General features: G+C 46.9%; 2 protein-coding genes and 1 long non-coding RNA gene across 4 annotated transcripts in view; 2 read left to right on the plus strand and 1 right to left on the minus strand.

The window, feature by feature from the left end:
* The first annotated feature begins 6,719 nt into the window (after positions 1 to 6,719).
* On the plus strand, positions 6,720 to 10,219 carry LOC113990606 (cytochrome c oxidase assembly protein COX19). Of its 2 annotated transcripts, XM_027726168.2 has the most exons (4): positions 6,720 to 6,922; positions 7,039 to 7,150; positions 8,463 to 8,576; positions 8,773 to 10,219. In XM_027726168.2, the coding sequence occupies exons 1-3, from the start codon at positions 6,841 to 6,843 to the stop codon at positions 8,548 to 8,550; spliced, it is 282 nt and encodes a 93-aa protein (XP_027581969.1). In that variant the 5' UTR covers positions 6,720 to 6,840; the 3' UTR covers positions 8,551 to 8,576; positions 8,773 to 10,219. The 2 variants fall into 2 exon arrangements, with proteins under 2 accessions (XP_027581969.1, XP_027581968.1); XM_027726167.2 differs by having other exon boundaries at positions 6,722 to 6,922; positions 8,463 to 10,219.
* Positions 10,220 to 16,158: 5,939 nt separating this feature from the next.
* On the minus strand, positions 16,159 to 22,346 carry LOC120325259. Its single transcript, XR_005567175.1, has 3 exons — positions 22,240 to 22,346; positions 17,216 to 17,382; positions 16,159 to 16,560 (listed from the first exon to the last, which is right to left on the minus strand). It is a non-coding gene; the product is annotated as an uncharacterized LOC120325259 (long non-coding RNA).
* ADAP1 (ArfGAP with dual PH domains 1) overlaps positions 21,415 to 27,727 on the plus strand; it is a 48,701-nt gene continuing 42,388 nt past the window's right edge. Inside the window, exon 1 of the mRNA XM_027726221.2 lies at positions 21,415 to 21,708. Coding sequence (XP_027582022.1) covers positions 21,624 to 21,708 — 85 coding nt within the window. The 5' untranslated portion in view covers positions 21,415 to 21,623. The remainder of the gene's footprint in view (positions 21,709 to 27,727) is intronic.

Here is a 27,727-nt window from a genome sequence, read left to right on the forward strand (position 1 = left end):
GATGTGCTAATTCAGGATTGCCAATGGGAGTAGATCTATTTACAGGTGACAGCTTTGATTCTCTTTGCTTTCCTGCCACCCCAGTGAAACCACCTCCTTGAGCAACACAGTTGCTAGCACTGTTATTGCTAGCACTGTTATTGATCTTTGTCCCAAAAATTCTCTCCCAGCAATCCCAAACCGCTCCTGAAACCACTTCAGTCATTATTTTGCAGTTTACTGTCCAGAGGACTGGGTGTCCATGTCTGGCTCTGTGTTTGGTGATGACTCTTTCTGTTTATGGGCAGATGCTTGTAATCCTCTAGGAGAAACCGTCCCCTCCAGGCAATCCTTCTGCCTAGATTGGAAAAGAGATCCCAAACCTTTGTAATCTGGGAGGAGCCAGGATCAGAGTGCAGCTGGCCAGGCAGAGGATGGAGGCTGCCTGGGCAGCTGTTGTAGAGGGGGTGCCAGGCAGGAGCAGCAGTTTTTTGGCCCTCCAGGTGCCATGAGTCATGTACCATGGCAGGGCAGGGGCCTGCAAGAGCCTGCGTGCCCGGGAGACAGCTCCCCAAGAGCCACCTACACCCTCTGCATCCTGGAGGGATGACAACAAAGCTGAAGTGATCATGAAAAATAGGCCACTGTTGAAATGGTAACTCTGGGGGAAAGAGTCAATTTGATGCTCTATCGCATATTCTCAAGTGGGGATATTTTGTTCCCCAGTTGCAGATTCTGTCAGATTACTGGGCTGGGCTGCTGTTCACCCCTTTAGAAATCTTTAGCTTTAATAATACTTTTGATAGAATTCTCCAAGGCTCCTGGGTGCAGGCTCCACTGATGGAAAAATGATGATTATTTATTAATAATAATAAAAGTACATTAGCTGAAGGCAAGGGGAATCAATAAACTCTAACTAAATTGACATGAAAAAGGTGCCTGCACATCTGCCTGTTCTCCAAGGCTTGTTATCAGGAGTGGAGTTTTTCACAAGGGGGAACTTTCCTGTGCAGGGTGGGCAAAGAAAAGAGGGCAATGGATGGTTGTGTCAGTCTCAAGATTTGCTGCAAAACTATGAGGTCTTTTTCTGCACTCTCTTCTCCCAGACATTTCCAAGAATATCAGATTCTTCTCTGAGAAAATGGTGTGACCACTGGGACTCCTGACACTCTGTAATACACAGTAAGAGGGAGGAAAAAACCCTACATGGGGCCAGTTGGGTACCAGTGGAGGAAATCTGTTGTTTCTGTTTACATACAGGTCTGTTGGAATGGAGCTGGCTGCTGCCATAGCAAGCAAAAGCACCTTCCCAAGGGCTTCCAATCTGTTTCAAGCTTCAGGTTGTACCTGGTGACAATATAGGGTGAAACCCTTTCTCAGATAGTGAGCCCATGGACTTGCAACCTGCTGGGCTGGTGTATGCACTGTGGGAAATAATGGAGGAGCTCTCCAGCGGGAGGGAATGATTGCAGTCTTAAAATACAGCCAATCTGATGCCTTCACCTCCACTTCTTCCTCATGTACCTTGGTTTCCAGTATGCAATTCCAAACTGCATTGCTGGCTTGCAGGTGAGGCATCCCACACAGGACTGGGGAGAAAACGTTGCTCCCTGCTCACGTGTCTTTGTCTTTCTACCAGCCCAAGCCAGAACTGATACCATCTTAAGGTAAGTAGACCTTGTGGGCACAGCTCAGTTCCTCCTAGAAAATGAGCCTGTACATTAAACAGCCACAGTAATTTCTGTGTGCTCATCTGGAGAAGGTCATATCATCTTCTAATGGGACACAGGTTAACAATGCTACAGTAACTGTAGGATAATGCAGGGAAAGAGTTGTTATAAGGCCATAATTCAGTCAATGACTGCTGATAACATAATAAACCATGAGAGTGAACACCAAGTGCTTGTGTGCCTTGCGAGGCTCTGCCACTGATTTACAGCCTCTGGAGATGCCTATCAGCCCGTGCATTGTTATCAGGAATATATAAAGCCTGAGCACACCCTATTAAACATTAACATTTTTAAAGACCCAGATGTGTTAAAACTCGGGCTGCTCCTTGCTAATGGATTTTGCTTGCCCTGACAAATGCCACTGCAAAAAGAAATCAAAAGCTTCCCGACTTTGACCTCTTTCAATTTTTCATCATTATGGCATTGTTTTATTGGATTACACCCACTTCTTCCCACCCTGCCAATCCGTATTTCTGCAGGATCACTACAGGGTGGTGATCAGTATCTCAAGTGTTCAGTATGCTCATTTTCATACAAATAACTCGTTAGTTTCTTTTCACTTATCTGTCAAATCAGTGTGGGCTGCAAATCTACTTTGAGAAGAAAGACTCCTGGAAAAATATTTTTAAAAATTGTTATTTCACTGCAAAATTGTTTTTTAAAGACTTATGGGGGTTTTTTTACATATTCTGAGCTGAAAGAATTTATGTGATGGGTCTGGTCACTGGGAGAAGAAAATAAAAAATCTGTGCGTGGGATTAGTGCATTGTCCCCGTGCAGAGCCTAAGGTGACAGTATTTTCCACTCCTGTTAAGCATTTACCATTCTTGGGAACTTCGGTGCTTTTAAAAGCCTTCTTCTTGTACTGAATGGAGGCCATTCCTTCCTTAGTCTCATTCAATGAGAAATGGGAGATCCTCGGGTTTGGTGCTGGTAATGTTACTTTTCAATATGCATATCTACAAAAACGTTTGCAGTAAAGTCCCTTGTGACCATAGCCAGAACCGTGTTCTTCCAGATCTCACATTTACACCAAGTCACAGCAGCCTGGCCTGGGAAGTCAGAAATCAAATCAAATGCCTTGTCATAACTCCAAGGATTTTTTGTTCAGGGTCTCTAGCCTCAGTCTATCTTAACGGGGAGTATTGCAGCAATTGTATTAATCCAAGAGAAATTTGGGACATATAATGAAGGGTGATTAGGAGGTAGGTATCTACAGAGCCAGCATCTTACTCTTGGGCCCCTGTCTGGATGCAGGTAGAGATGTGGATTTAGATAGCGTAAGATAAAGCAGCGTAAGATAAAGGTTTGCTTTGCATCTCAGTGCAGCATTACTATTTCTACAACATTCCTCTCTAACCTGATGAGGCTTTGGCTCAGTAATAACAGAAAATGAGCTATCACTCTGTACATCTTTGCAGAGCACATAACATATTAAGGCCCTGACCTCAACGGCATGAAACTACAATTTCCCTGTAAGTGCTAAACAATAATACTTCATTAATCATCCACAACAAAAATCCCCATTCCCCAGACTATTCTGGCAATATTCTGCATTTTTGCTTGTCTAGGAACCTGAATTAAAAGGGAGAAAAATGGTTTACAACAGCCTGTGGCAGTGATGTAGCAAGAGACCTTATGTAAGAGCTGGCGGCATGCTCGCCTTGCAAGGGTGAGGTGTAGGAATGAGTGATCCTGGAAGGATGTTTCTCTGAGGTGTGTTCTGTGCCTGGGCTGGGAACAGCAGTCTCAAGGGCACAAATTCCAGCATCTGAATGTGCTTGGTCTTGTTCACCTCATTAATTTCTTACAGCTATCCCAAGTGAAGCTACGAAATCCCCGAGTACTTTACTCAAAGCCTTTCATGGCTTGTCAATAAATTATTTTCAAATTAACTACCTGATAATTCGAGTCTTCAGGCTTTTAAAAGATGCAGCGTGGTGCAAGAGAGAAAATAATGGAAGTCACCAACTTTACCCTGCCCATAAAAAAGAATAAAGGTTCTTCTCTGACGTATTATTCAGTTTGGTGCTTCTGAAAAGTAGTGGTAAGTGTGTAATAACTTCTTCTGAAGAGACATTTGTACAACTGACAAATAAACATCAATAGTGGAATAAGTTTTCAGCGCTAACTGACAACATTGTAAAAGACCAAACAGTTTTTAAATGTTACTTTAGTCCATATTTAATGAATCTTTAGTCCCTAATTAATGACTAACAGCTCTGATTCAAGCAAAGGATTTTTTTTTTTTTTTAAATCTATCAACGTCTGTACCTTGAAAGAGGAAGATCCAAGATATTCCCTACTTTGTGAAGCCTTCTAATTTGAGCCTTCTAATTTTTGGAAAGGGCTCAGGACTCCAGACTAGAGATTCCGTGAAACACTACATGCTTTACAAATTATCTGATTTCTCTTGTAAAATGGGCACTTTTTTATTGAAGCAGCTATTTCAGATTTCCCTGATGCTGTCAAAGTCTCTCACTTCTTTGAAAGATAATATGGAAAAATCATTTAATTCTCTGTTTATGGCACTGCTTTGTTTTTATTGAATTTCCTTGGTATTGGTTGGCTTAATCTGCAAATGAGATTTTTTTTCTTCACACTGATTATTTAACAGGGGTTTCATTTGATCTCCTTGGGAAAAATACATCCTTAACTGCAAAAGCACGTGTACTAGGTTGTATGACAGCATGTACCTTTAAAGGAAACTCTAGAAGATACAACTGGCATTTGCAATAAAAACATTAAGTAACCATAACCAAACACCTGCTACTATACCTGACCTGAAGGCAGGTAACTACAAAATTTAAGGCTCCAAAGACAGACAGTTAATAAATAGGTTATAAAAATATTTGGATATAATAAAATATATCAACCTGATATAGCCTTTGCCTAGAATCATGGAATTGTTTAGGTTGGAGAAGACCTTTAAGATCATTGAGACCAACTGTTCCCCCAGCACTGCCAAGGCCGCCACCAAACCATGTCTCTCATCACCACATCTACATCTTTTAAATCCCTCCAGGGATGCTGGCTCCAACCACTGCCCTGGGCAGCCTGTTCCAAGGCTTGACAACCCTTCTGAGGAAGAAATTTTTCTCAATATGTACACTCCCACCCAACTGGGTGTCATCTACAAGTTTACTGAGGGTGCACCCAATCCTCTCATCCAGATTGTTGATATTAAGATATTAAACAGAACTGGAATGGATTGTCACTGCCTGTCTGGGAATAATTCTGCTGTGGGATTCCTGTGTATCTTTTTCCTTTGACTTCTTCCTTCATCACATGGGGAACCAGCAAGTCCAGAAAGTAAGGAACATAATTTGGGCAGTTTGCTAAAATCAAGTGCCTTGACACTTCAGCTAAACTTGTCCAGATGAACCAAAGCTGCTTCTCTGCTGCTCAGTCCTCTGAGATCTGGGAGACGGTTTGCTACATGTATTTATGAAAGAAGAGTATCTCGCTTTTACCACCAAGTGTTGTAATGAAGTCAAGTGGAAAAGTGCCATTTGCTGTATAATAAAAACCCTCCATTGTTCATAGCACTGAACACCTAATAATAAAACCTTAAATTTCAGGCTGTTTAAACCAGTTACTTATGTAATAGAACACGGTGTAATTTTCCATTTAGAATTTCAATACTGTAATAAGAAAGCAATCAAGGCATAAACAAAACACACTTTAAATAGAGCTGCAGGTAGTATTTCCATAATGACTGTCCTTAAAAATTGAAGCTATTTCTCTTTTTTTTCCCCAGCCTCGAATTCTTTCTACTTAGCTCAGTCATTTAATTAAAAGAAAAATCAACTTAAAACAGATGAAAGACTGTCTGAAACCAATTGCAGCTATTAGCAAAGAAGAAAAAATACTACTGTAATCCACTGTTAACACTTGGGTAGGTTAAATTAAAGCCATTTCTCATCCTCCTTTCAGGAGGAGATTGTGGATCTGCAGAGCATGTGCTGTAAACCTGCAGGCAATAGGGGTGTTTTTCTTGATTATCCATCCTGAGGACCTGGAAGTTCACCGTTTCCCAAACATCTGCCAAAAACTGCTTGGTTTTACCAGCCTCATCAGCATTCATGCCATGTGATGGGAACCCTCCTGCTCACCCATCCTTTGTAGGAGGCATAAAATAACTCAGTGCTGTCCATCAGGTTTGTGCACGGCATTAAACCATGGGGATTAATGAGGGATAAGCAACCATGTTATTACCACTACGGACAGCTGATGGAAGAGTTCATGTCACTGCAGCAGGATGGAGATGGCTCCTCCCAAAATCCTGCTGGGTTGCTGAGGGAAGTTCATACTGCCTCCCTGCAGGTGTTATCCCCAGGGCTCTGGGATCACACCAGCCAGGGCTGGGTCCTGAAAAATGTGCTTTTAAGTCAAGACTCAGCACTCTCAGAAGTGGCAGGTGAGGAACTTGTTCTTCATGACAGAGGGGAAGGAGGAGCCCGGCCTCAGCCTGGTCCCTGGATAGAAACGGGAGAGACTCGCTAGGGCTGGATCCTGTATGAAGCCGTTTGCTGTCACAAGATCCAAGTTTGGCTCTTTCCCCCTCCATTTCCAGCTGAACAAGTGCCAGAGACAGACAGTTTTTTCCAGGCCCCTCCGCAGGCAGGAGGCCGGTGGCCATCGCTCTCACCCACCCATTCACAGAACCATAGAATCACGGGATATCCTGCGTTGGAAGGGACCCACAATGATCATCAAACTGGCCAACTCCTGGCCCTGCCCAGGACAACCCCAAGAATCATTCGGAGCGTTCAGAGCGGAATTAAGACAGAACCACGGGTTTTTATGAGGAGGAATCGGTTTATTTCGCAGAAGCTGATGAAGCCCTGAATGCAGGGACACGAACCCCCCCGGCCCGACCCTCCCGCTGGGGCCCGGCCCAACATGGCGGACGGCGGAGGCGTCGTATCCATGGCGACCCGCCCATCGCTGCGGTTGCCATGGCCACGGGGACGCCGCGACCATGGCGGGCGGTTCCGCCCCGGTCACGTGGCCGCTCGATGCGCTCGGCGCGCGGCTCCCCCCGGCGGCGGGACGGACCGACGGACCGGGGCAGGGACCGAGGGACCGCAGGACCGTCCGTGCCCACCCCCCACCCAACACCGGCGACATGTCCACCGCCATGAACTTCAGCGCCAAGAGCTTCACGCCGCGGCCGCCGGACAAGGGCGCCTTCCCGCTAGATCACTTCGGTGCGGTACCGCGGCCGGGCGGCCCCGCGCCGGGCCTGCCTCCCCCCGCCCGTGCTGCGGCCCCGGTGGGTATCACGGCCCCGGTGGGTATCACGGCCCCTCGCTGTGTGTTACAGGGGAGTGCAGCGCCTTCAAGGAGCAGTTCATGGAGTGTCTCCGGCACAGCGGCTACGAGAGCGCGGCCTGCCGGCAGCGCGCCATGGCCTACCTGGAGTGCCGCATGGACAGGCGAGTGTGCCCCGACACCGGCCCTGCCCCATCCCGGCCGTCCCCGGGACACGCTGGGGACCTGGCGGCCAGCCCGGCGGTCCCCGGGGCGGGGGTCCCTTTGCGGGCACGGGAGGGGAAGGCAGCCCGCAGTCACACAGGAAGGTGTCCTTGAAGGTGCCCCGTGTGGCATCAGCATCACTTGGCTCATGTTTCCTTGTTATCCAGCCCGTGCGGTGGGATAACAGCGGCGCTCGGGCAGCTTCCATCCTGCACAACCGCATTTCTCGGTGTGAAGCTTATTTTTTTTCCCAACTGATTACAAGTTAAACTTTTAACTTGCACGTGCTTTGTTCACCTCCTGCCTGGCCTTCCTAATCAGCTCTGAATATGTCTTTAGGACCCCCAACAGGTATTTGTATAACTTAACCATGAATTATCAGAGCCAGTGGTATTTCTTTGTGTATACTAATGCAACCGAATCTTAATGCTGAGTTCAAAATACATCCTCGTATAATTCAATTATGTAATATATATTCCCATATAATATACATATATTCAAGTATATAATACATATTCAAGTATATAATACATATTCAAGTATATAATACATATTCAACTGTATAATATATTTTCCTGTATAATACATCCTAGTATAATTCAGGTATAGTTCAAGCAGAAGTACTTTGGCCTGTTAGCCCCTTAGAAATATGTGTCAAGCAGGCAAGTTAAAAATTTAACTTGTTCCTCAGGTAAAGTGAAAAAAGTGTTGGTGTTTGGTTTTCCAGGGATGTTTCCATTCTTGCATTGCTTTGCAATGCTTCCTGAACAAGGGTGACACAGGGAACTCTGGGAAGTAAACGAATTTCTCTGTATTTAAGGAAAATAGACTTTCATGGGCTGGTGTCAAGGAGGGCTGCAAATCAAAAACTTGTTTGAAAATCACTGCAGCAAAGGATAGTGGTAATTAAAAGTGGTAATTCACTGTCATAAATGGCACAGGTAGAATTTTAGAAAGGTCTTATGCAGTCCGTTAGTTAAAGATGAACCAAGAGTCAGGTCAGTTTCTGAGGAAACTCTTACTCAGTATCCAAAATCAGGAAACAACACATTTAATTGGAAAACCACTGTTAAGGAGAGAAAAAAATGATCCCAGAATGTTGCTTTCCGAAAACTGAAATTTCTGAGATCTTGCTAAGCAGCAATAACTCTCTATAGATGTCTTGGGTTTCTTTAGGGTAAACGATACTAAATGAAGTAAAGAATGCTGCTGTTCTTTTGTTTATAGACTGTGTTCTCTAAAAAGCTTTTTGTGTTCTTCTTTTTAACTTAGGCAGCTTATGGCTAATGAACCACTGGAAAAATTGGGATTTAAAGACCTGATAAATGAGAAATCAGAAGAAAAACCTGAAAAGTTGTGATGAAGACAGACAACTTTGCTCCTCATGTATGGAATGCATAACTCTAAATGTAGTACATATTGTACCTCCTATTCATATTGCAGCAGGAAATGTTTCCTAAAGGAACATTTTTTCCAGAGTTTAATTTTCCTAAAATAAGAGGGTTTTTTTAAATGAGCAAAAGTACTGCCTTTGTCTGATTTGCTCAAGTATTTCTTAACTTCTTTCTTTTAATTTCTCTAGAGGGAAAACAGTTACTGCCTGAAGTGTTCTCCATGTCTCTGTAAGAACAGTGAAGTCTTATTTTAAAAGGACAAAAGCCCCAAACCAAACAACCCTTTATTGTGTAGATCTTGAACTACTGATTAATCTTGTGTGGGCAGTACTAATATGCTCACAGGAGTTGCTTGTTAGGTGGAAATAAAGCTGTTGTGGTACTTGCAAATTGCTTTTCATTAAATACTGGTATTAGTGCCCATCTTTGGGGTGATCTCCTTCTCACCCTGCTATGGAAGACACTTGAGGTGGGTGGTTTTTTTCAGTCTTAAAATCTTCCATCCTTGTCAGGAGAGTATTTCTAGTTCCAGACACCAGTCAGGTGGTGATTCTGCTTTTAGTTACCATGCTAGCAGTGTTCACCTAACTTCATTTCATCATTTAACTAGGAATGTTTCATTCTGAATACATTCACTTATCCAAATAGAGCTGCCATATGTTTTGGGGTTTTAATATCTTAATGGTGAAATTAATGTGGAGACAGAAATGGTGTTTATTTGTGCTCTAAGTTACCAAATATACATAATGTGATTGGACAATTTTATTCTTTTAAAATCAAATGTTTTATATTAAAAACCAGGGTAGATCAGGAGTTAGCTGTCTAAGAAATCCAGTGTTTCTTCCAACATACGTAGCTGCAGCCCATACATTGAGAAGGCCATGCAGCAGGTGAGAAATCAGCTCTGAGTGTGTCTTTAAGATCCCTGATATGTGTTTGTATAATTTAACCATGAATTACCAAAGCCATTCTCTTGCATGTAGTAATGCAATTGAGTCTTTCTTAATTAATGTTGAGTTCAGGCAGAAATAGTTTGGCCTGTTAGCCCCTTAGAAATGTGTTTCAAGCAGGCAATAAATTTGTAAATCCTTTGGATGTATTTTCTACTGTATTTTCTGCCCTGTCACCCCTGTTCTTTTGTTTTTGTTTTTAATCCAGTGACTCATTTCTCTGCCTATCTGGTTCTTGAATGTTAAGCTTTAGGGTCAGGGCCTGCAGACAGTGATACAAACAGTGATCTGTTTGTCAAGGCAATTCTCCAACACTTTCCTCTTTATTTGGTGTCCTCTCTTTGATATATCTCCCCTTCCCTGCTGTCTGCTTTTGCTTCTGCTTCTCTCCACTGTGCATCTGCTCACACTGAGCTCCAGGAAAGGGTGGAAGAACATTTTCTGCTTTTCATATTGATCACTGGAGCTGAGATTTAAATTGTTGCTCAGGTCTAATCTGATGGAACAGAGTGCACACAGCTCAGAGCGGGTTCCTGTTTGAAAAGAACATTCGCCTGCTGCTGCATATTTTTATTCTACTTCATTCTACTGTTCAAATTATATCCTTTGGTGAGATTAGTACATTTATAGAAAAGAAAGCAGAGATTGTATTTCTGCAACAGATATTAAAAGACTTTATATTAAACCACTGAACAAGAGCTTTCTTTCAGTGATACCAAGTTAGAATTAAAATAATCTCCAGCATCTGCAGAAGAAAGAAATCAAATTTCATGCTTCTGTGCTCCTTGAATATTATAAGGTGAAGTGAATTCCTGGTAGGTGTGAAAGAACCCACCAGTGGTGGGGGAGTAATCTGGGCTGTTATCAATGCTAGTTTCAATTTTTGGGTGTTAGTCTGCACTGTAGTTTGGCCAAACAGTTCCTTCATGAGTTCAGTCCATGTTTTCCTGAGACATTGATGCCAGCTCTGTCCTCTGCAATGTTCTAGAGTAAAAGGGGTAAAGTTTTTGAGGTGTTGAGTGGTTGCCACTCTAAAAGGGACCACGGGGGTGAGAGGTTTGCACTTTTCACCAACCCTAAGATCACATCCTCATCCTGTCCAGATCCATAGGCACCTTTCATTCTGCTTCCCAGCACTGTGAGTCAGCTGCACAGCGCTGTCCCCTCATGCCAGGGCAAGAAAAGAGCTGTGAGTGGATAGTTGAAAACTTGGGGAATTGGCAGAAGCACATATTTCTTGTAAGGATTAGCTGGAGAAGAGAACATGTTCAGTGGAGCTGTAAGGTAAGCTCAAAGCTGGTGAGGGACATCAGACAGTGAGATCTAATGCAACTGAGATGTGGTGGGAAAAAAAGCCATTAATCAGTGCCAAACCTGGGTCAAACAGTTTTCCCAACTTGCTCTACAGGACAAGCCCCTGCGACACCAGAGTCATCGGGGAGAATTCCCAGAATGCTCTTCAATTAACTCCTGCCAACATACAGATCATTAGTTAAAGCCTCTCCATTTAAAACCTCTTTATTTTAGCTTTGCTTGTGGTATCCAGGTGTGCGCTCCTTTAAAATGAAAGCCAAAGGAAAGCTGTAAATTCACAGCCATCTTTCCTGTGCCCATACCAAGGAGAAACCTCTCCAGAAGCCTGTCACCAAGCTGGGAAAAAAATCTGTATTCTGGAAACGCTGAGCTGAGGTGTGTGTGCTAGAGGGGAGGCAGTTTGTCAGGGGCACTGCTTCCTTCGTGGAGCTGTTTGGAGTTGATGAGCTGCTCTGCTGCGGGAGTGGTCCCACGCAAGTGCATTAATCTTCCTGTGAGAAGCCTGCCAGGTGCTGCCTGAGCTGCTGAAAAGCTCCACCTGCTGACGAATCTCGCGAGCTGGAGACAGGCAAATGACTGGGAAATGAGGTTGGGCTGGGATTGATGCACGGACTGCCAGCCTGGATGTGCAGATGTGGAAGGGATAGCCCGAAGCAGGAGGCAGTGTTGACTGTGTTGGAGCGAAGATCTATTTGAGCTGTTACCGCAGCAATAGAATCAATAAGTGAGGGGGCTGTAATTGTCTTTTCCGTAGCTTTCCTTCAGCAGACCCTCATTCCCACCCTAAGGAGGCACTCTGCTGCTTGGGATCAGTCCCAGGGAGTCCCCGGAGGGCCCTGGAACAGCAGAGCTTTGCTGTTGGCACTGGGGAGAGCCTTGCCCATGCATTCCCCCTTTCTTTGCTCATATTAAAATCCACTCAACCACAAAGAGCTTAACCTTGATCACGGCAGTTATTTACAGAGGGAACATTGCTGCAAGCCAACCCTCGTTATGTCTTCCTGGGAGACCTTGAGCTCTAGGTGTATCTCTCCAAACAACTGCAGTGACCTGCAGAACAAGGAAGAAAGGGTTTAATAAAAATTTCCAAAGCTCTGGGTGTGCTTTCACAGAAAATCCTACACAAAGAGAGCCTCCTGTGCTTACTCTGGAAGTGGGCCATGGTCCAAAGTCCTTTGTGGGAGCACAATGAGCCCGTGCCTCTGGGCTGAGGAGGGATTGTTGCTCCATCTGCCACCTGGAATGGCGTACCTGGTGTAGCAGAAGGGTTGCATCTGTCAGCACCTGTGAAGTGAATATTTGGGGTTGTGCACAGTTAGAGGCAGGCAGTGGGTGTAGCTGCTGACCTTCACATTTGGCCCTTTTCCAAGGCCTTCTCCCCAGTTTGTCCTGCCTGCTTCAAATCCAAGGAGTTCCTTGTGCCTGGGCATTACACTTATGTCTAGTAGTCACCCACTTGGTTTCCTTTGGAGACCATGGAGTTGTTGGCCTTTGCTGATGATTAGTTGCCCTTTGGGGCAGCAATCAAAACAGCTTTCCCTTACTGCTGCTTTTGTGGTTTTGGCTTAACCAGCACTAACAGTGAGTGAGGGGTAACTAGAGTTAAAGCACCTCTTAAATTTCACCTTGTTGTCTTATTCCAAGCAGGCCTGGAGAGCACTGAGAGGCAACACTATTTTCACTGAGCCTCTGGAATGAAACGTATGTTGTGTGAGGCTATGAGAGAAGGAGCAGCCTGCTCCCATACGAAAAGTCTCTTTAGCATCGCTTGTTGCTGTAGGCTCTCAAAGTGCCTTGGATGTTCTGGTTCCACTGGAGAGCAGTATTTTTCTACATTTCTCATCCGTAATTCCTGGGATGGGAATGATGCTTCTGCTAGAATGCAGGAGTGTGGTCATTTCTGGTAGCATATTCAGTGACCCCAGAGGACTCAGTTGCTTTTGTGCCTGGAGGAGATCCATTCTGGAAGAGATCCTTCTGCTAAATTTGTAATGTTGTGTAAAGCATCGGGTTTCCCACAAAAATCAAAACTCTGACTCAGATTAATTAAAAACCTATTTGCAAGTGCACATGCAAGGGTCCATTTTCCCTTCCAGAGTATTTCAGTGAAAATTGGATGTCTGATTAATCTTATCCTGGTTCCCCCTTTTTTTTTTCTTCCCTTAATGATCCTGCTGCTGTGAATAACTGGCAGTGTTGCATTTTTTTCAGGATGCAGCAGATTTTCTAGCTTGCAGATTTTCTAGCTTACAAATTTCAAGACAAAATGCCTTTCTTCTGGAATGAAGGTGCCATATGGCTTGAAATGCATAATTGATCACTGCTCAAAATAGAAGCTTCATAGAAAGTCACCTAGAAGTTCAATGCATGTGTGCAGGGGACTTAATAGACCTTGATGCATTTTTTGTTTCCTGAGACTGATGATGATACAGGGACAGGTTTTTATGGCTCCTCTTAGAGGTTCTGATGCTTGTGCTCTCATTATTCCAGGAGATCTTGGGAGTTGCATTAGCAGGTGCATCAGTCTTATGCTTGCTGATCCCTGCTGGGCTTGGCTGGACGAAAAACACCCCAGAAAAGCCTGGCATTCACCATATAGCCCAACAAAGGCCACAGTTGTATCTGTGAGTGTAAAACAGTTCAGTTGATCAAATCTGGTGGGCTGAATCCAGCCCTTGGTGCCCCATATTTCCCACCTCCAGTGGGATGCCTCCACAAGCAGTCTGTCCCAGCTCCCACACAGGGTGAGGTAGGTTCCTACTGATGTGGGAGGGATGTTGGGGGTCCATCTGGCTGTGTGCCCTGCTTCCTGGTAATGAGCAACACCTTAGACCACCCAGTATTGTGGATGCTTTTCTGTTCTGGTCCTTATGAATTATGGCAAACTCTGATAGGAAGAGTGGTGGGAAGTTGCCTTGAAAAAAGAGAGCAGAGCAGGAAAGAAAGCGAGGAGACTACCCAGAATGATCCAGGCTTTTCAATTCACCTTGATAGGTTTAAAAAGCGGGCAGTGAAGGTGCTTCTGCAGCCCCTTTGGGCAACTGAGTCCTTTGTCTATTTTAGTAACCTTCAAGGAGTTGACAGCTCTGATTTCTGGAGGATTTCTAGTTTTCTCACTGCTAGCAAGTCCTGCTCAGCAAGAACCTGCTCACACACCCAGTTCTGCTCCTGCTTGCAGAGCTGCTAATCAAGGATAGCACGTGGGAAGGCAGCCACATGGGAGGGGGTGCTCTGCGAGGGAGTCAGGCCCAGTTTTGTTTGCTCAATTTACATTTCTCTGTTATTAAACCATGTTCTGCGTTTCAGCAGGGTTTGTAAGCACTGAATCTCTCCTTAGTGGACAAAGTAGGAGAATGATAGCACTACAGAATCTGGGACACCAGGATAGCCCTGAGGATTTGATGTGATGCTGTGTACTGCAGCCATCTGCTGCCAATCTACCAAGGACCTTTCCCCTCCGGGTTTCACTGGCAGCCCCAGGTAGTATGGCTGGATGGATGGTCCAAAGCATTTCATCACACTGAGGAAGCCAGTTTTGGGGCAGGCAGACTCAAAGGGGAAAAGAAATCCTGCTGCCACTCAGGATTGCAGAGAAGCTGCGGATCAGATCAGTGCTGAGAAAATTGCTGGTAACTCAGGATGCCAAACTAGGCAGGAGCAAAGCCCCCCACTGATAAATGAGCCTTCACAGACCCATGAACAAGCACCAAGCAGGAAATCCCAGGGGTGTAATGAGGCTGGCTGCTTGCAACTCTGGGATTGCCTCCCTTGGCTTTTGCTCTTTAGTGTCGAGGTGGGAGTTATGCTGTGCTGTAAACCCCTGGATGTAGCAGGTTGTCTTTAACCCCTCGTCCTCATCACCCATCGCTGTGGCCCAGCCCATAGAGAGCACACACTCCAGGGTGTGCCTGTTGTTTGGCACATCTCTGTGCATGCTCAGAGTGGTTGCTAAGGCAGCATAAGTCTGTCCCCTTTCTCTGTGCCTTCAAATGTCTGTCTGATCTAGAGGTATAGGTGTACTGTGTCCGTGCAGCCCCATCCCAGAGCAGTATCCCTATGGGAGAGCAGAGGCAATGCCACGGGTCAGGTGCTAACAGTCTGTGTGCACAGACATCAGTGTGAGTGGTACAGGAGAGTGGAGTGTGGGCTTCAGTTCAGTTCTCCCCCTCCCCAAACTGTGCTGCAGAGTCTGGTGGGAAAGAGGAACTATCCACTGCCACCTACAATGACACAGCATGGAGGTGAACAACCTGACAGGAGATGCATCCTGAGCTCTGTGAGGGATGCTCAGCATGTGCAAGGGCAGCACAGAGATGTTACAGGAACCAGGTCACTGCAGGGCTCTGGTGACAGGAGGTGTGTGAGTTCTGGTCAAAGGGACAGAGATACTGAGTTCACTGGCTGGTGAAAAAGAACCAGGTAGGTGAAAAATGAGAGCGTGTCTGGAACATCTACCTCCATCCTTCCAGCGTGCATGGCAGGAGACTTGCAGGTGTGGTGGTGCCAGCCAGAAGGACTCATTTGAACACAGAGATGTCTGGATTGATGGCTTTATTTCAGCTTATTTTAGCAAGTAATAGGCGGGGGGGGGGTGGGGGTGGTGATGTTTATCACTGAAACTGGAGCTGGTTGTACTTTAGATCACAGCTCTAATCGGTTAGACTGACTTGGACAGTAAATCACTTCAGCAGCACTAATAACACAGAGTGACAGGTGTACTAAACCCTCTATTGCAGCAATAACCTGGTCCTGCTGGTTCTTTCACTCAGGTTAGTGCTTCTGCTGTGGTTTGTTTATTAAAGCTCCTTCACAAAAGTCACCTGGGTGGCTGCTCTGACTCAGCCATTGAAATGGCTGTTCTCCTGCCATTCCCCAACCTGGCTTCGGCTCTTTTTATAGCCTGCTATAAAATTGTTTATTTTTGCACCTGTTTAGAAAGGCTTTTTGGCCACAGGGGTCTCATGATGTTGTTTTCATGGCTTCTGGAGCAGGGCTGCTCTGTTGTTGCTAGAAATAATTGCTGTTAATTAATTCTTTGCTGATTTTTCTTTGGCAAAGCATACTGAAATAAGCAGAGAAGTGAGCAGCATGCTCTGTATCTTGATGTTGTGGGAGCTTTTAGGAGGCATGCAGTGACATCCAAACAATCCCATCAGCAGCCAGAGGAAGAGTAGGACACAGTCCTCAACTTTCTGTGGACAAAGTTAATTGGGGGGAGGCTGAATTACCATCTCCAGCTGTTTGGCAGCTTCCTTCAGGCCATAATTTTTAATCTCTTTCTAGAGAAAAACCACAGCCTTGTTTCCATCTAATGCTTTATTCAAATCACAGTTGAGCAATGTTACAGAAAATTATGTGGTCTCAGCTCTCTGAGCTGGACCAGCAGCTGAAGGCAGCAGCCTATGACAAGAGACTGACTGCTGGGGCCAATAACTGCACCATTTTCTTTTCTGTGCCCTTTGAAAATGGTTTGTTCTTTTTTTTCTGAGGGACTTTCAGACCAGAAGTGAAGTGCTGGGCTTCAGCCCCTCTGACCTGTGGTCATGCCTGTATCATCTCCATCATTCTCTTTGCACTGGGCTCCTGGCAGGATCAGCCACTGCTTTCCCAGGAACCCAGAGCTGGCAGCAGCTGGCTGGGCCACTTCTGTCGCCACCCTGGAATGGGACATCATGCAGCCCTCTCTCTTGCTTGAATGTCTCCAAGCTGTTCCTGGAAGAATGAGCCATTTGAGCCAGGAAGAGATTAAATTATTGGAATTGAGCAAAAGCAATTTCCATGGTAAGTGCTTGCCCTGTGGTTGGCACATCGAACCTGTCCTGCCGTGCCTCTGACTCAGACTGAGTTGATGACGTCCTGCTCTGAATAATCACTTTGACTTTTCTTGGAGGAGCTGATACCCTGACATATGAGTGTCTTCACACATAGGTTGGCTTTCTCCATACTGAGATTCCACAGGCCTAAATCTTTTAATTGGGATAGGTGGGGAATAATGCTCAAAGCAGTGGTCTACCAGTGACATAGTTGAATTATTGATTTCATTGGCCTAATTTCATCTTCTCTGAGAGCATTAGGCCATAGAAATCGGCACAGCTCCAGACAGGTGCCTCATAGCTGCCATGGAGCCAATTCCCTCAGCTGCCCCCTCCATGTCATCTTTTACATCATATGAAATGGGTTTGGTACAACAGCAACATGACTGTTACAGAGCTGTTTTTCTGTGTTGAGATTTCCTCGTATGCTGTGGAGCAGACATACAAATATCCAACATCTTCAAGCTATCAATTACCCCCTTACTCTCTCTCTGAGGTCTCTTGGCTCCCAACAACACTGTCTGAGCAATCAAGCAGCCCCTGCAACCACATACCAACTCCCAAAGCAGCCCATTGCTGCAGTGAGCTGGCCAGGGGCAGGCGGAATGGAAGCTGAAAGGATATCCTGAGCACGTGACGGGCTGGTGATCGGAGAACTTTCCTTTTTGTTGGCAGTGTGGCTGTGAGAGATCAATGATCAGCTCTAGAGTGTTGCAGAAACCTAAAAAAAAGGTGTTTAAAGAAGTCAGCAGAGATTTTACTCTGAACCCCCTTCTTGTCCTCATTCTCCCCATTTCTGCTGCCTTACAGAGGATCTCTGTGTGCATGATGTTACCTCCACGACTATTAAATCACTGGAGCAAAGGATTCCCCATCTTTCACACTGGTAACACTGGGCTGCAACAGAGTTAACCACTGTGCAAATGGAATGAAACCCTGACCTGCAAATCACTCTGCAGTGAGGTACTTTTGGAGCTGCACCACACTTTGTCTTCTCTGAGGGCTGGTGCAGGTGCAGAGCAGCTCTGCAGACACAGGACTTCACTGTTATTTCTGCACCCTCTCATCACTTTCTCTTCAATTTGACCAACACATCCTAACCATGCAGATGCAATGAATGTGCTTTTCCCTGTTCCACAGAAGAACAATCCCACAGGATCCACACAGCAATTTGCTCAAAATCAGAGAAAGTTGGCATCAGTATTGGATTTTCAGTTCAAGAGTTTTTAATTCCCTTGATCTGAGCCCTCTCCTCTGTGGCATTCCTCCCTCTCAGCTGTTGCCACTCTTGATTTAACTGGATAACCCAGAAAACAAGATATGTAATTTTTTAAAGAAAAACCTCTAGGATTTAAGTTTCTTCCTTTTTTTTTTTTTTCTTTTTCTTTTTTTGTTTTGAACAGGAAACCAAAACTGCAACGGAAATGAGCTGCTGTAGCATAGGTGCAGCTGGCCAGTGCTGTAGCTTGTTCTCACAAACCTCCAGCTGCAAAAGCTGCCTCCCCTGTGGTGCTGAGGAAGCCTAAAGGATCCAGCCTGGTGTATCTGCTACTCCAGAGTTTTGCTTGAATGCAGTTGCGGTGGCATGAATTATTGATATCTCTGTTCAGGTTTGCTGTTCACGCAGGAATTTGTAATGCTTCCCCACCTTACGCTGTGAACGCGCTCCCGGGTCACATAAAGGGTTGTGTTTAACACCCTTTCACTTGCATGGTTCTGACATTGATTTAGCCATTTCAGGGCCGGGGCTGCAAAATTAACTAAAAAACCAGTGTAAAGAGCTCTTTCCTGACAAAACAAGGCAGTCTCGGGGTAAAAGGAGCTGATGTGGAAGGGCAAGGAGAAGGTATGGTTATGTCCGTCCATTATCAGGGTGTCACCACAAAGATGATGGAAAGGTTTCCTGAAATTTCTGAGCATTCTTTGCCCTGACCTCAGTATCTGGCATTTCCAGAGGCTGCCCTTGCTGCCACTGTGCTTACCACCTCAAGAGATCCCATTAATAACGTCCGTTTCTAAGGCAACAACCTTGTGGTTTAGAAAAGACTGAGTTAAAAGTGTGTGTGTTTACAAACAAACACATCTTACACATAAATATGTAAGTATTTACATACATATGTATATAAATTTATATCAGACCTACAAGTCACTTAGCAGTGGAGAGACAGAAAGCACCTGAATGATGGTGATGTGCTGACAGTGACAACGCATCTCCAGAGAGTTTGGCCAGAGACCTTGCAAGAAGTAGGAGCAAATTCATTTAGCATTCCCTGACAGGCCATACCCACGGGCAACTGTGGGGCAAAGCTCAGAGGAGGTGTTGACTCCTGTGGGTAGAGGCAGGAGGGAACAGTCTGACGTGGACAAGGCTCAGCAGCCTCTGGGAGCCTCTGACGGGGCAAACTTTGCCCTTTAACCCTCGTGAGACTATAAACTCGGATGCTGTCCCTGCTCTACACCAGGAATCACAATCCTTAGGAGCCAATGTCCCATCAGGAGAGCCTCACTGCCTGCCCTGGATCAACACTGGGACAATACCCAACCTCTTAACCTTGGATAAACCAGGCGTAAACTTACAGAGGTACTCTTTTATATGTGAGATTGGTTGAAGCCTTTGATTTTCCACTGAACAAAAGTTTATCTTCGATTCTGGCTCATTAAGTTCCAACTTTTCTCCCTGTCTCTCCATGTTCCCTCCGCCCATATGGGTTGTTTGTTTCCCCATGTGAAGTCTGGAGTCATTCTGATGAGACTTAAATTCTGAGGATGCTGCTGATTGACCCTTGCTGGCCCTGCTCTCCTGCTCTGTCCGTCCTTTATGAAATGCTCCCCTTTCATCATTGACAACAGGCTCTGTTTTATTTGATTTTATTACAAGATATAAATTTCTGTCTGCAGCCCTGGCTTCCAACACACGGAGGAGAGAGAGGGATTGCCTAGCAACCAGGAGAACAAAAAATTAAGAGAATCAATAAGTCTTAATGGAAAGCTAAACAGCGACTTTCAAACCAAACCCCCTCCCTCCTCCCAACCCTGGCCTGTGGTAAGTTCGTGATGCAGCATCCTGGCTATCATATGAAGCCTTCAGCAAGTGCCTCTCCTGGAAAAACCAGAGTGCAAATGAAAACCTGACCTAACTTGAGCTTAGGGAAAGCTCTGATCCTGTAAGCATTTACACTTCAAGCTTGAGCATATCACAGGTGTGGAGGATAAGGGCTAAGATAATGTGCTGAGCTGGTTTGTCTCAGAGGATGTTAGAAGTCAGTGCTCTGCTCTAGGTAAGTATTAGTGACTCAGAGGCTGAAGAAGGTGAGGGTCTGGATGCAGTAGCTCAATTTGCCCACCAAAGGCCTGTGTGTGGGACTGTGCCTTTGGTTAGCATGGGAATGAGTTTCCAGACGTTATAAGCCTATGTGTGTAAAACCAGCAAACCCAGCAGAGTCAGCAAGGAACAGTCCGATATCAGTTTAAAGCAGTCAGAAATCAGCCTGGTTACAGTTGCGTGTCTGGCAGCACAAATGCAAAGGTCATTTAGAAAAACATATTCTAGGCAAGTGGGGCAAACATAAATATGCCAGGCCCTGATTCTATCCGTATTTAAGAGTGTTACGCTATTTCCTCACACAAAGTGTCCTCTGGAACCTGCTCACATCTGGAGCAGGATCAAGATGGTGATTTGGTTGTGGAAGTCTTCCAGGATATACTGGCAGGCTCCTCCTGCAGATGCTCCTGCACACCCTGAACCTCATGGGCAGCATGAACGACATGAGTTGAACTTGCAGGAGGGCTCTGCTTTGTTGGAGGAAGTAGAGAGCGACAGCTTGAATGGGGGACTTGCTTTGCAGAACCAAAATTGTTTCTATAAGCAGAGATGTATGAACCACAAACAGGACACATCAGCATTGCAGGTGACCCATATCTGAGAGGAAGGTTTCAGCAGGAGTTTGGGCAGCAGCCTCAAGACACAGCTCCAAACCCCTCCTTGGCCAAAGGCTTCCCACATCGCCACCCACGGTCGCCCCCTAGTCCTTAGCTGGTAAAACAAGGACAGGAGCCTTGCCTGTAGGTGACATGACATGCACGAGGGGCTGCAGCCCTGGGTCCCAGCAACACAGACATGATGACACAAGGAAGCTGTGGTTCTTCCCCAGGGGCGTTTTCTGTCCTGATATTCCCTTGACACTATGGAGAGTGTGAAAAGCGTGGGAAGATGCTTGGAGGATGGTCCTGCCAAGACACAGACGTGGAAGGTGGTGGTGATGTGTGGAAGGACAGCAGTGAAGGAGGAGTGTTTTGGAGCGTGTGTGGCTACTAGTGAGATGTTCACAAGTACCCCCAAAAGATGCTGATGTTGAAAACGCTCCCCAAAAGTGCTGCCCGTGAACCTGCCAAGGTGCTTGAGTGGTGAGGCCATGGCCAGTGAGGGGTGGGGGATGCTGTGAGCTGCCACCTCCCCCAGGCAAAGACCCCCGGCATCCACCTCCCCCTTCCCCGCCGGCTCCCACCCCATGAGTGAGAGCATCCCCTCCCATCACCGTCACCCCGAGTTAAACCAGGGAAGGGACCACTGAGTGCTGGGGACACCCGGAGGGATGGGACGCCCTGAAGCTCGGGGACCCCCCCCAAGGGGGGGACGGGGCGCCCGGGCCACAAGCAGCCGCTGGAGGTCGCGGGCGAGCGGCGCGGGGGAGCCACCAGCCCCCCGGGGCCCGGCGAGAAGGCGGAACCGGCGGCGTGCCCGGCCGGGCGGCCCCGGCAGCGGCGGGGCCAGAGGCTCCCAGGGCAGCGGCAGCACCGCCCCGGCAGCGGCGCGTCCCGGCGGCCGGAGAGGCGCGTTCAGCGTGCGGGGCCGAATGGAGCCGCCCGGGCGCCGCCCGCCTCGCCAGCGCCCCCCGCCCGCACCATGAGGCTGCGGTAGCGCGGCGGAGCGAGCGGAGCCCCGCGGAGCCGCCCGCCGCCCCCATGGCGAAGGAGAGGAGCAGGAAGGCGCTGGTGGAGCTGCTCCAGCGGCCGGGGAACGCGGCGTGCGCCGACTGCGCCGCCCCGGGTAAGGGCAGGGCAGGGCAAGGGGAGGAGAGGCGGGGGGCGCGGGCGGCGGCCGCACCTGCACCTGTCCGCCCCGCACAGCACGGCACAGAACGGCACAGAACGGCACAGCACCGCGCGGAGGCAGCGACGGCGCGGGGGCTCTGCCCTCTGCGGGAGCGGCGGGGGTTGCGCCCCGCCGAGGGGGTGCCCGACCCCCCTTCCCCACCCCGGGGGGATGCGGCGGGGATGCTCCGCGGCCGGTGCGGGGATGCGCTGCGCTGCCGCGGTCCCCGCGGGCCGGCCCCTGCCGAGGTTTCCCCGGTCCCCCCCCGGCCCGGCCCGGCTCCTCGCCCGGCTGTGAGCGCTGATGTCATCCCGGCGGGTCCCCGCGGGCTGCAGCGCGGCCGGGGCCGGTAGCCGGGCGGCGGGGGCTCTGCCGGGGGTGCCCGGTGCTGCGGGGGCGGCGTGTCCTCCGTGTCCCCTCGGCTGCTACTGCCCTGTCAGCGAGCGGACAACCAGAGGCATCGCTGCGGCCACCCTGCCGACCAACCTTTGCCCAGCTGCCATCGATGAGTGCCTAAGCTGTGCAGGGAGCGGGGCTGGAATGTCCGTAGCCGTCTTCGTGCGTAGACGGGAGAAAATCTGGGCTCGGAACGTCTTTCTAGCCCTTTGGATGGTGAATTGTTGGGGTCGGGGTGTGATGCTCTTGCTGAGCAGGGTCTGCACGAGGCGGTGGGACCCGCCTTTGAGAACAACCTTAGAAAAATTGCAGAACAAGTGTCTTTCCTTTTAAAAAAAAATCACCATATAGAAACACCTAAATTTGTATTAGCTTGAGCAGGATGGCTCTGAAGAGGTGTACAGAAAGGATGTCCTTCTCAGCCTATGTCATTCTATAGGTTAAAGAAAACCCAACACTTCAGCTGAATCTTATTTTCCCAGATATTGATTTGCTTAGGATTTCAAGATCTGTTGGATACCCCTATCCAGCTCCTACCACTACCAGTGGTTTTATATCCCTAACCTGCATCTCAGGACACTGCAGTTCACTTTCAGACGTGTTGTCTCCCCCGGTACCCAGCTGGAAAGGACAAAGAACTTTCAGCACAGCGTGAACGGCTTTGCAGCGCCGCGCTGCTCTGCCTGCTCCCACCCATCTGCTGCCTGGTGCTGCTGCCTGACTGTACCAGCCCACCTTTGAGGTGCCTTGCTGAGCACAGCTTGGGCTCAGCGAGTAGGCGTCTGCCTAAATTGTTCCTTCCTGGAGAAAACTTTACAAACCTGGGTCTTTACAAACCATTCAGGTCTGTGGGATGATTCTCCCTACCCCTCTGCAAAATGGGAAGTTTCTCAGTGCTATCAGGGTGGAGGTGAGGCTGAAGGACAGTAAAATAGCTCACATCAGGGAAAGAGGGTTGTTGGTAAAAGCTCCAAAAGGGCTTGTAAAACAACAAAACCATATTTTGCTTTTAGTGATGTTTGCATACAGAGATGTCTTAGTGAATCTGAAACTCAGAGAGGAGAATTTGGGCCAGTGGCTTTTGTAACACAAGATGTGCTATATTAATACCATTCAGCCTCTTCTGAACTCTTGTGGCATTGCTTCCCTGGGACCAGCTCCTTGTTCATCAACCCAATTTCTTTAGTGACTACTTTGATTCAGTTCCTTTGGCAAACAAGAGCTACTCGTGGTGCGGAGTGTGCTCGTCTGCCTGGGAGTGACAATAAACTTGAGATGCTCTGGGTTACTTAAGATATTATCTCGTGTCTGGAGGTGATACAGAAAATATTCACCCTGAATTCAATTATTCATCCTGGGCAGGTGTGGCAGGCCAGGTCTTTCTGGGGATGAGGTAATGCAGATAGGCAGGATAGGGGTTAAGAGAGCCTCCAGAATGGAGTGCAAGTATATTCTTTGCTGAGAAGTGAGATGCACAGAGAGATAAAGGTGAGAGCTGGAACCAGGTGTGCAGCTGACCCTGGAAAAGTCAAGAAAATAAAGTGAGAAGGAAAGAAGTGGGAGGATGGGGAATGAACAGAAGATGAGGAAAGCAGGGTGGACTTGTGCTTTCTCACATGTGAGTATCGTCATAGGGCTGATTTAGTTCAGCTGAGGGGGAAGCCAAAGGTCAGGATCCCTCTTTTATTATTTCTACTTCTCAGGTGGGTGTGTGCCTTTTCCTGAAATCCTCAGTTAGAACAGGATCCACTTTAAGAGACAGCCATTTAGCTCAGGAATCCTGATAACAAAGAACAGGATGGATCAGAAATATAATTCTCTGTTAGTCACTTTAATTTGTGTATTTGGAAGCCAGCTGGGTTTTCTTTTTCTCTTGGAAATATTTGTTTTAGAAATCAACCAGCTAGTGAAATTTTGTTTGTTTCTTATCCCTTCCCTGCTGTCAAAAAGGGTTATTTTCTTTTGTTACTGTTTTGGCATTTGGGAGAGGCTCAGTAGCCAGAGCCCTGAAGTCACTGCTTGTCCCAGGTATTCCGTGTCTGTAACAAATCCCTGGGTTTCTGAAGCAAAGAAGCTCACAGCTTGGCATTGTTGGACTAAGCTGTGACCATGCAAAAATCAAAGCTGGGGATGGAGAGGGAACATGGAGGGAGGCAGTGCTTCTCCTCCTGGGCTGTGTAAATAACTTCATCCCCCGCAGGGTCATCACATCTCCTTGGGGGGATCCAAGCACAACCTGCTGCTTGCCTGGGTCTGGGCCAGAATTTGCCACTTAATCATGACTGAGGATTATTTAAGTGGCCAAGCCCTGCAAGCAAGGCTGCTGAGTTCAAGATGTGTGTTCCTCTGGTCTGTGTGTTCCTCTGGTCCGTGCACAGGATATGAACACTTGCAGCTGGGTGGAATGTGGTATTGAGTGTGATGTTCAGGAAGGTCAGATCTGGGTCTTCCCCAGGACCAGTGTATGTGCCTGGCTGCAAAATCTCTTGTGCAAAAAGCAGAGTTTCCAAAGATTCCTCCCAGGTTTTGAGGACATGTCTCAGATGGGGAGAACAGTCTTACAGTGACCATGGCAGCCGGGAATGCAGAAAGGATGCCAGAGCAGAATGTGAAAATCAGAGTGGAAAATAACCTGAGAGGTTATATTTTTCACTTGCAGGGTTTTTGTGGGTCTTATTTGATAACTTAGGTTTTTATTAATTGTATCTTTACAAAACCTTAAATTGCAACAAGAGGTTGTTTTGGATAAAAGATATTTCAGTTCCAAAAATGTCATCCGTCTGTAACGAGTAATGAGATTGCCTTGGTTACATCTTTGGAACTGAATGCTGGGGTAGAAGGCACTGTAATAAAGTCATTAGATGGGGCTTCGGGTCCCCTGTCACTACATACTTCTGTGTCCTGGGTGTCGGTTTGCAGCGTGTTTTTTTCATGTTTGTTTCGTGGGTTTAAAGCTGTGCTTTCACAGTGAAGACAGCGTCTGTAAATGCCGTCCTAAGTGCAAACTGAGCAATGTTGCTGAATTGCTGGTGTGTAATGGCTCTCTGTGCATTAGAATAATCTTTTTTTCTTCAAGACTAGTGTGGCAGTTCAGCCTTTTTTTTTTTCCTAAATGATTCTTTGTCTCAGGCAATCTTTCCTCGCATCATGAGACGGATGGTTATCTCAGGGCATAACAAGACCTTGAGTATTTCTCTCTTTACTCGGTTTTTCTATGACTTAGGCTTGTGTCTCCATGGAGTGAGAATCATTTTACATTGTAGGAGGACAGGGAGGCTCTGAAGACAGAAATGGAAATCCCATCAAAGCAATCCTGCAGTTTAAACCCTCCATCAGCCGTTTACATGGCTTGTTATCATTTTCATCTTTCTTATCTGGGATGGATTACTGGAACACAGATTCTGGGTAACAACAGCCTCTGTGCCCAAGGCTCAGAGGGGATGAAGGATGGAGGAAGAGCAGAAGGCACATGCTGGAGGGGAGTCTGGTATCCGAGCTTTGTGCTGCAGAGCTGTGCAGATCTGGTGTTTTGGTGTAACAATTCATATAAGAGCTTGAGGGTGGGTAGTGCATGGCTGAGGTGGTTGTAAACACATTTCCTGCAGGCCCAGCATCTTCTCAGTTCTAAGACAGGTGAAGCTTTTCCATTCCCTTGATGTCACCAAGTGAGGGTGGTGATTAGAGGGAAACACATGAGTGCTGGGGATTGCTTGATTTGCTCAGGATTAAGAAGGCGCTGAATGGATTTGATCTCAACCCTCTCCTTTATCCAACCCAGATCAGGAAGACAACTGAGTCATTGGGTCCTGCCTTGTGTTGCCATCTGCAGTGACTCTCCCCATCCCCTCAGGGGAGTGCTGGGGCTCTGCCTCGCAGCTCATTCTCTCTCTTGCCCCCACTGCCTCCCACTGCAAAGCTGTTCCGGAGCTTCGCCGCTCTAATGGCGTGAAACGGGCTTTTCATGTTCGAGCTGAAAGTGGAAACTTGTTCCCGCACCTCCATTGTCCTCTCACTTAAGTAGTGATTTTATTTATTTATTTATTTTTGTTCCCTGGGAGTTTGCCAGCCCTTCTCCCTGGCCATAAGCAGATTGGAGGGGTAAGAAGAAAAAAAAAAGAGTCTCACAGCAGTTTAACTCGATACCACTTTATGCAGGAGAAAGGACTTTTTGGAACAAAGGAGGTTTAATGTGACGGCGTTTTCTGTCTGGTCCTGGTGCCTGGGCTGCAGCACAGTCGTGGGCTGAAGACAGTGAGAGGGGGCTGCTGGGACCTGCCAGTTGAATTAAAAGACCTTGGCAAGTTTAGTGCCTTCACTGAAAAATTTTCCTACTTGAAAAGGAGTGTTGGTGGGAGGCTGTTTGGCTTCAGTGTTAATGTCTTTCATTGTTATTTTTCAGCGTGCATGACCGGGGTCTGTTTATTAGCCTCCTAATCTTTCCCCAAAGTAAATAGCTACAGAACTTCAGTGCTGAACACCAGGTTCTCTGACTGGGCCACGTAGGAAATCATCAGCAGCTGAGCAGCAAAGGCTTTGTTGCTTGTGTGGATCACATCAAAATCCCTGTGATTCTATCCTGAACCGATGATTTACCTTTCTAGTGTGGGGTAAAAAAGGTTTTGCCTACCTGGAGGGGTCCTTCTCTTCCTTTTGATCGGCCTTTATCACCTCAAACAGGAGAGAGATCAGGAAAATCCTTTGAATCTCCATCCCAACCAAAGACCAGCTCCCACCCAGCTGGGGTGGCTGGGGTGCAGCCAGACAGCTCATTAAGGGTCAGGCCATCATTTGTGTGCTGGAAAATGTGTTAAGAGCGTGTTGCTGTACATTCTAACAGATGTTTGCCTTGGTCGTCAATACTGTGCTATACCTAGTGATAACTGTAGTTTAAGACAAAAGGTGGAGTAGGTGCATCCAAATAAGTTTTGGGACTCGAGTTCTTGCTCTTGTCATGTGTCTACTTTGAGCCTGTTGCTGCTCTACTTCATGGGATTTTTCTTGGATTGATGGCATCTAGGGATTTTCAAACTGGAACCTTATGTTTATATTCTGGGTACAGGAAATATTGATTATTTATTTTAAAAATTAAATTCCATTGCCATTGCACTTCCAGTCTTTTTGGTTTGTGTGAATTGTCCTGTGTCTTCTGTTGATTTTTCTTCCTTAATATTTCTCTGGGTCTAGCCATTTTTTTCCCCTTTTTTTCTTTTGTTCAGTAACACTGAGTTCAAGCTGCAGAGTTCCCTGTTTTCTGTGCTGGGTTTTCCTGGGGCTTATGGAGGTAAAAGGGCTGGGTGGGGAAGTTAATTTTTGAATTTAACTGTGTTGCCCAAGGGTTTTAGTTTTGTTTCAGATGATTCTCTAATCTCTGGCTGTGCCTTCCCTTTCAGGTGAATGAGATGGGAAAATACCAGCCCAATGCCCTCCTTCTGAGTTTAGTTTAGCTTTGCTTGTTTGTTTAATTTTTAAAAGGAAGTTGACTCAAGTCTTTATTTTGAAAGTCATTATAATCTGTTTATAAGTGACCAGGAATCCTAGCACGTTGGGTAGTGAAAGCCTTTAAGAGCTGGAATCTGTT

This window comes from Pipra filicauda, unplaced genomic scaffold, assembly GCF_003945595.2.
Source record: "Pipra filicauda isolate LSUMZ 115617 unplaced genomic scaffold, ASM394559v2 scaffold129_size2064235_pilon, whole genome shotgun sequence".
NCBI classification, from domain to species: domain Eukaryota; kingdom Metazoa; phylum Chordata; class Aves; order Passeriformes; family Pipridae; genus Pipra; species Pipra filicauda.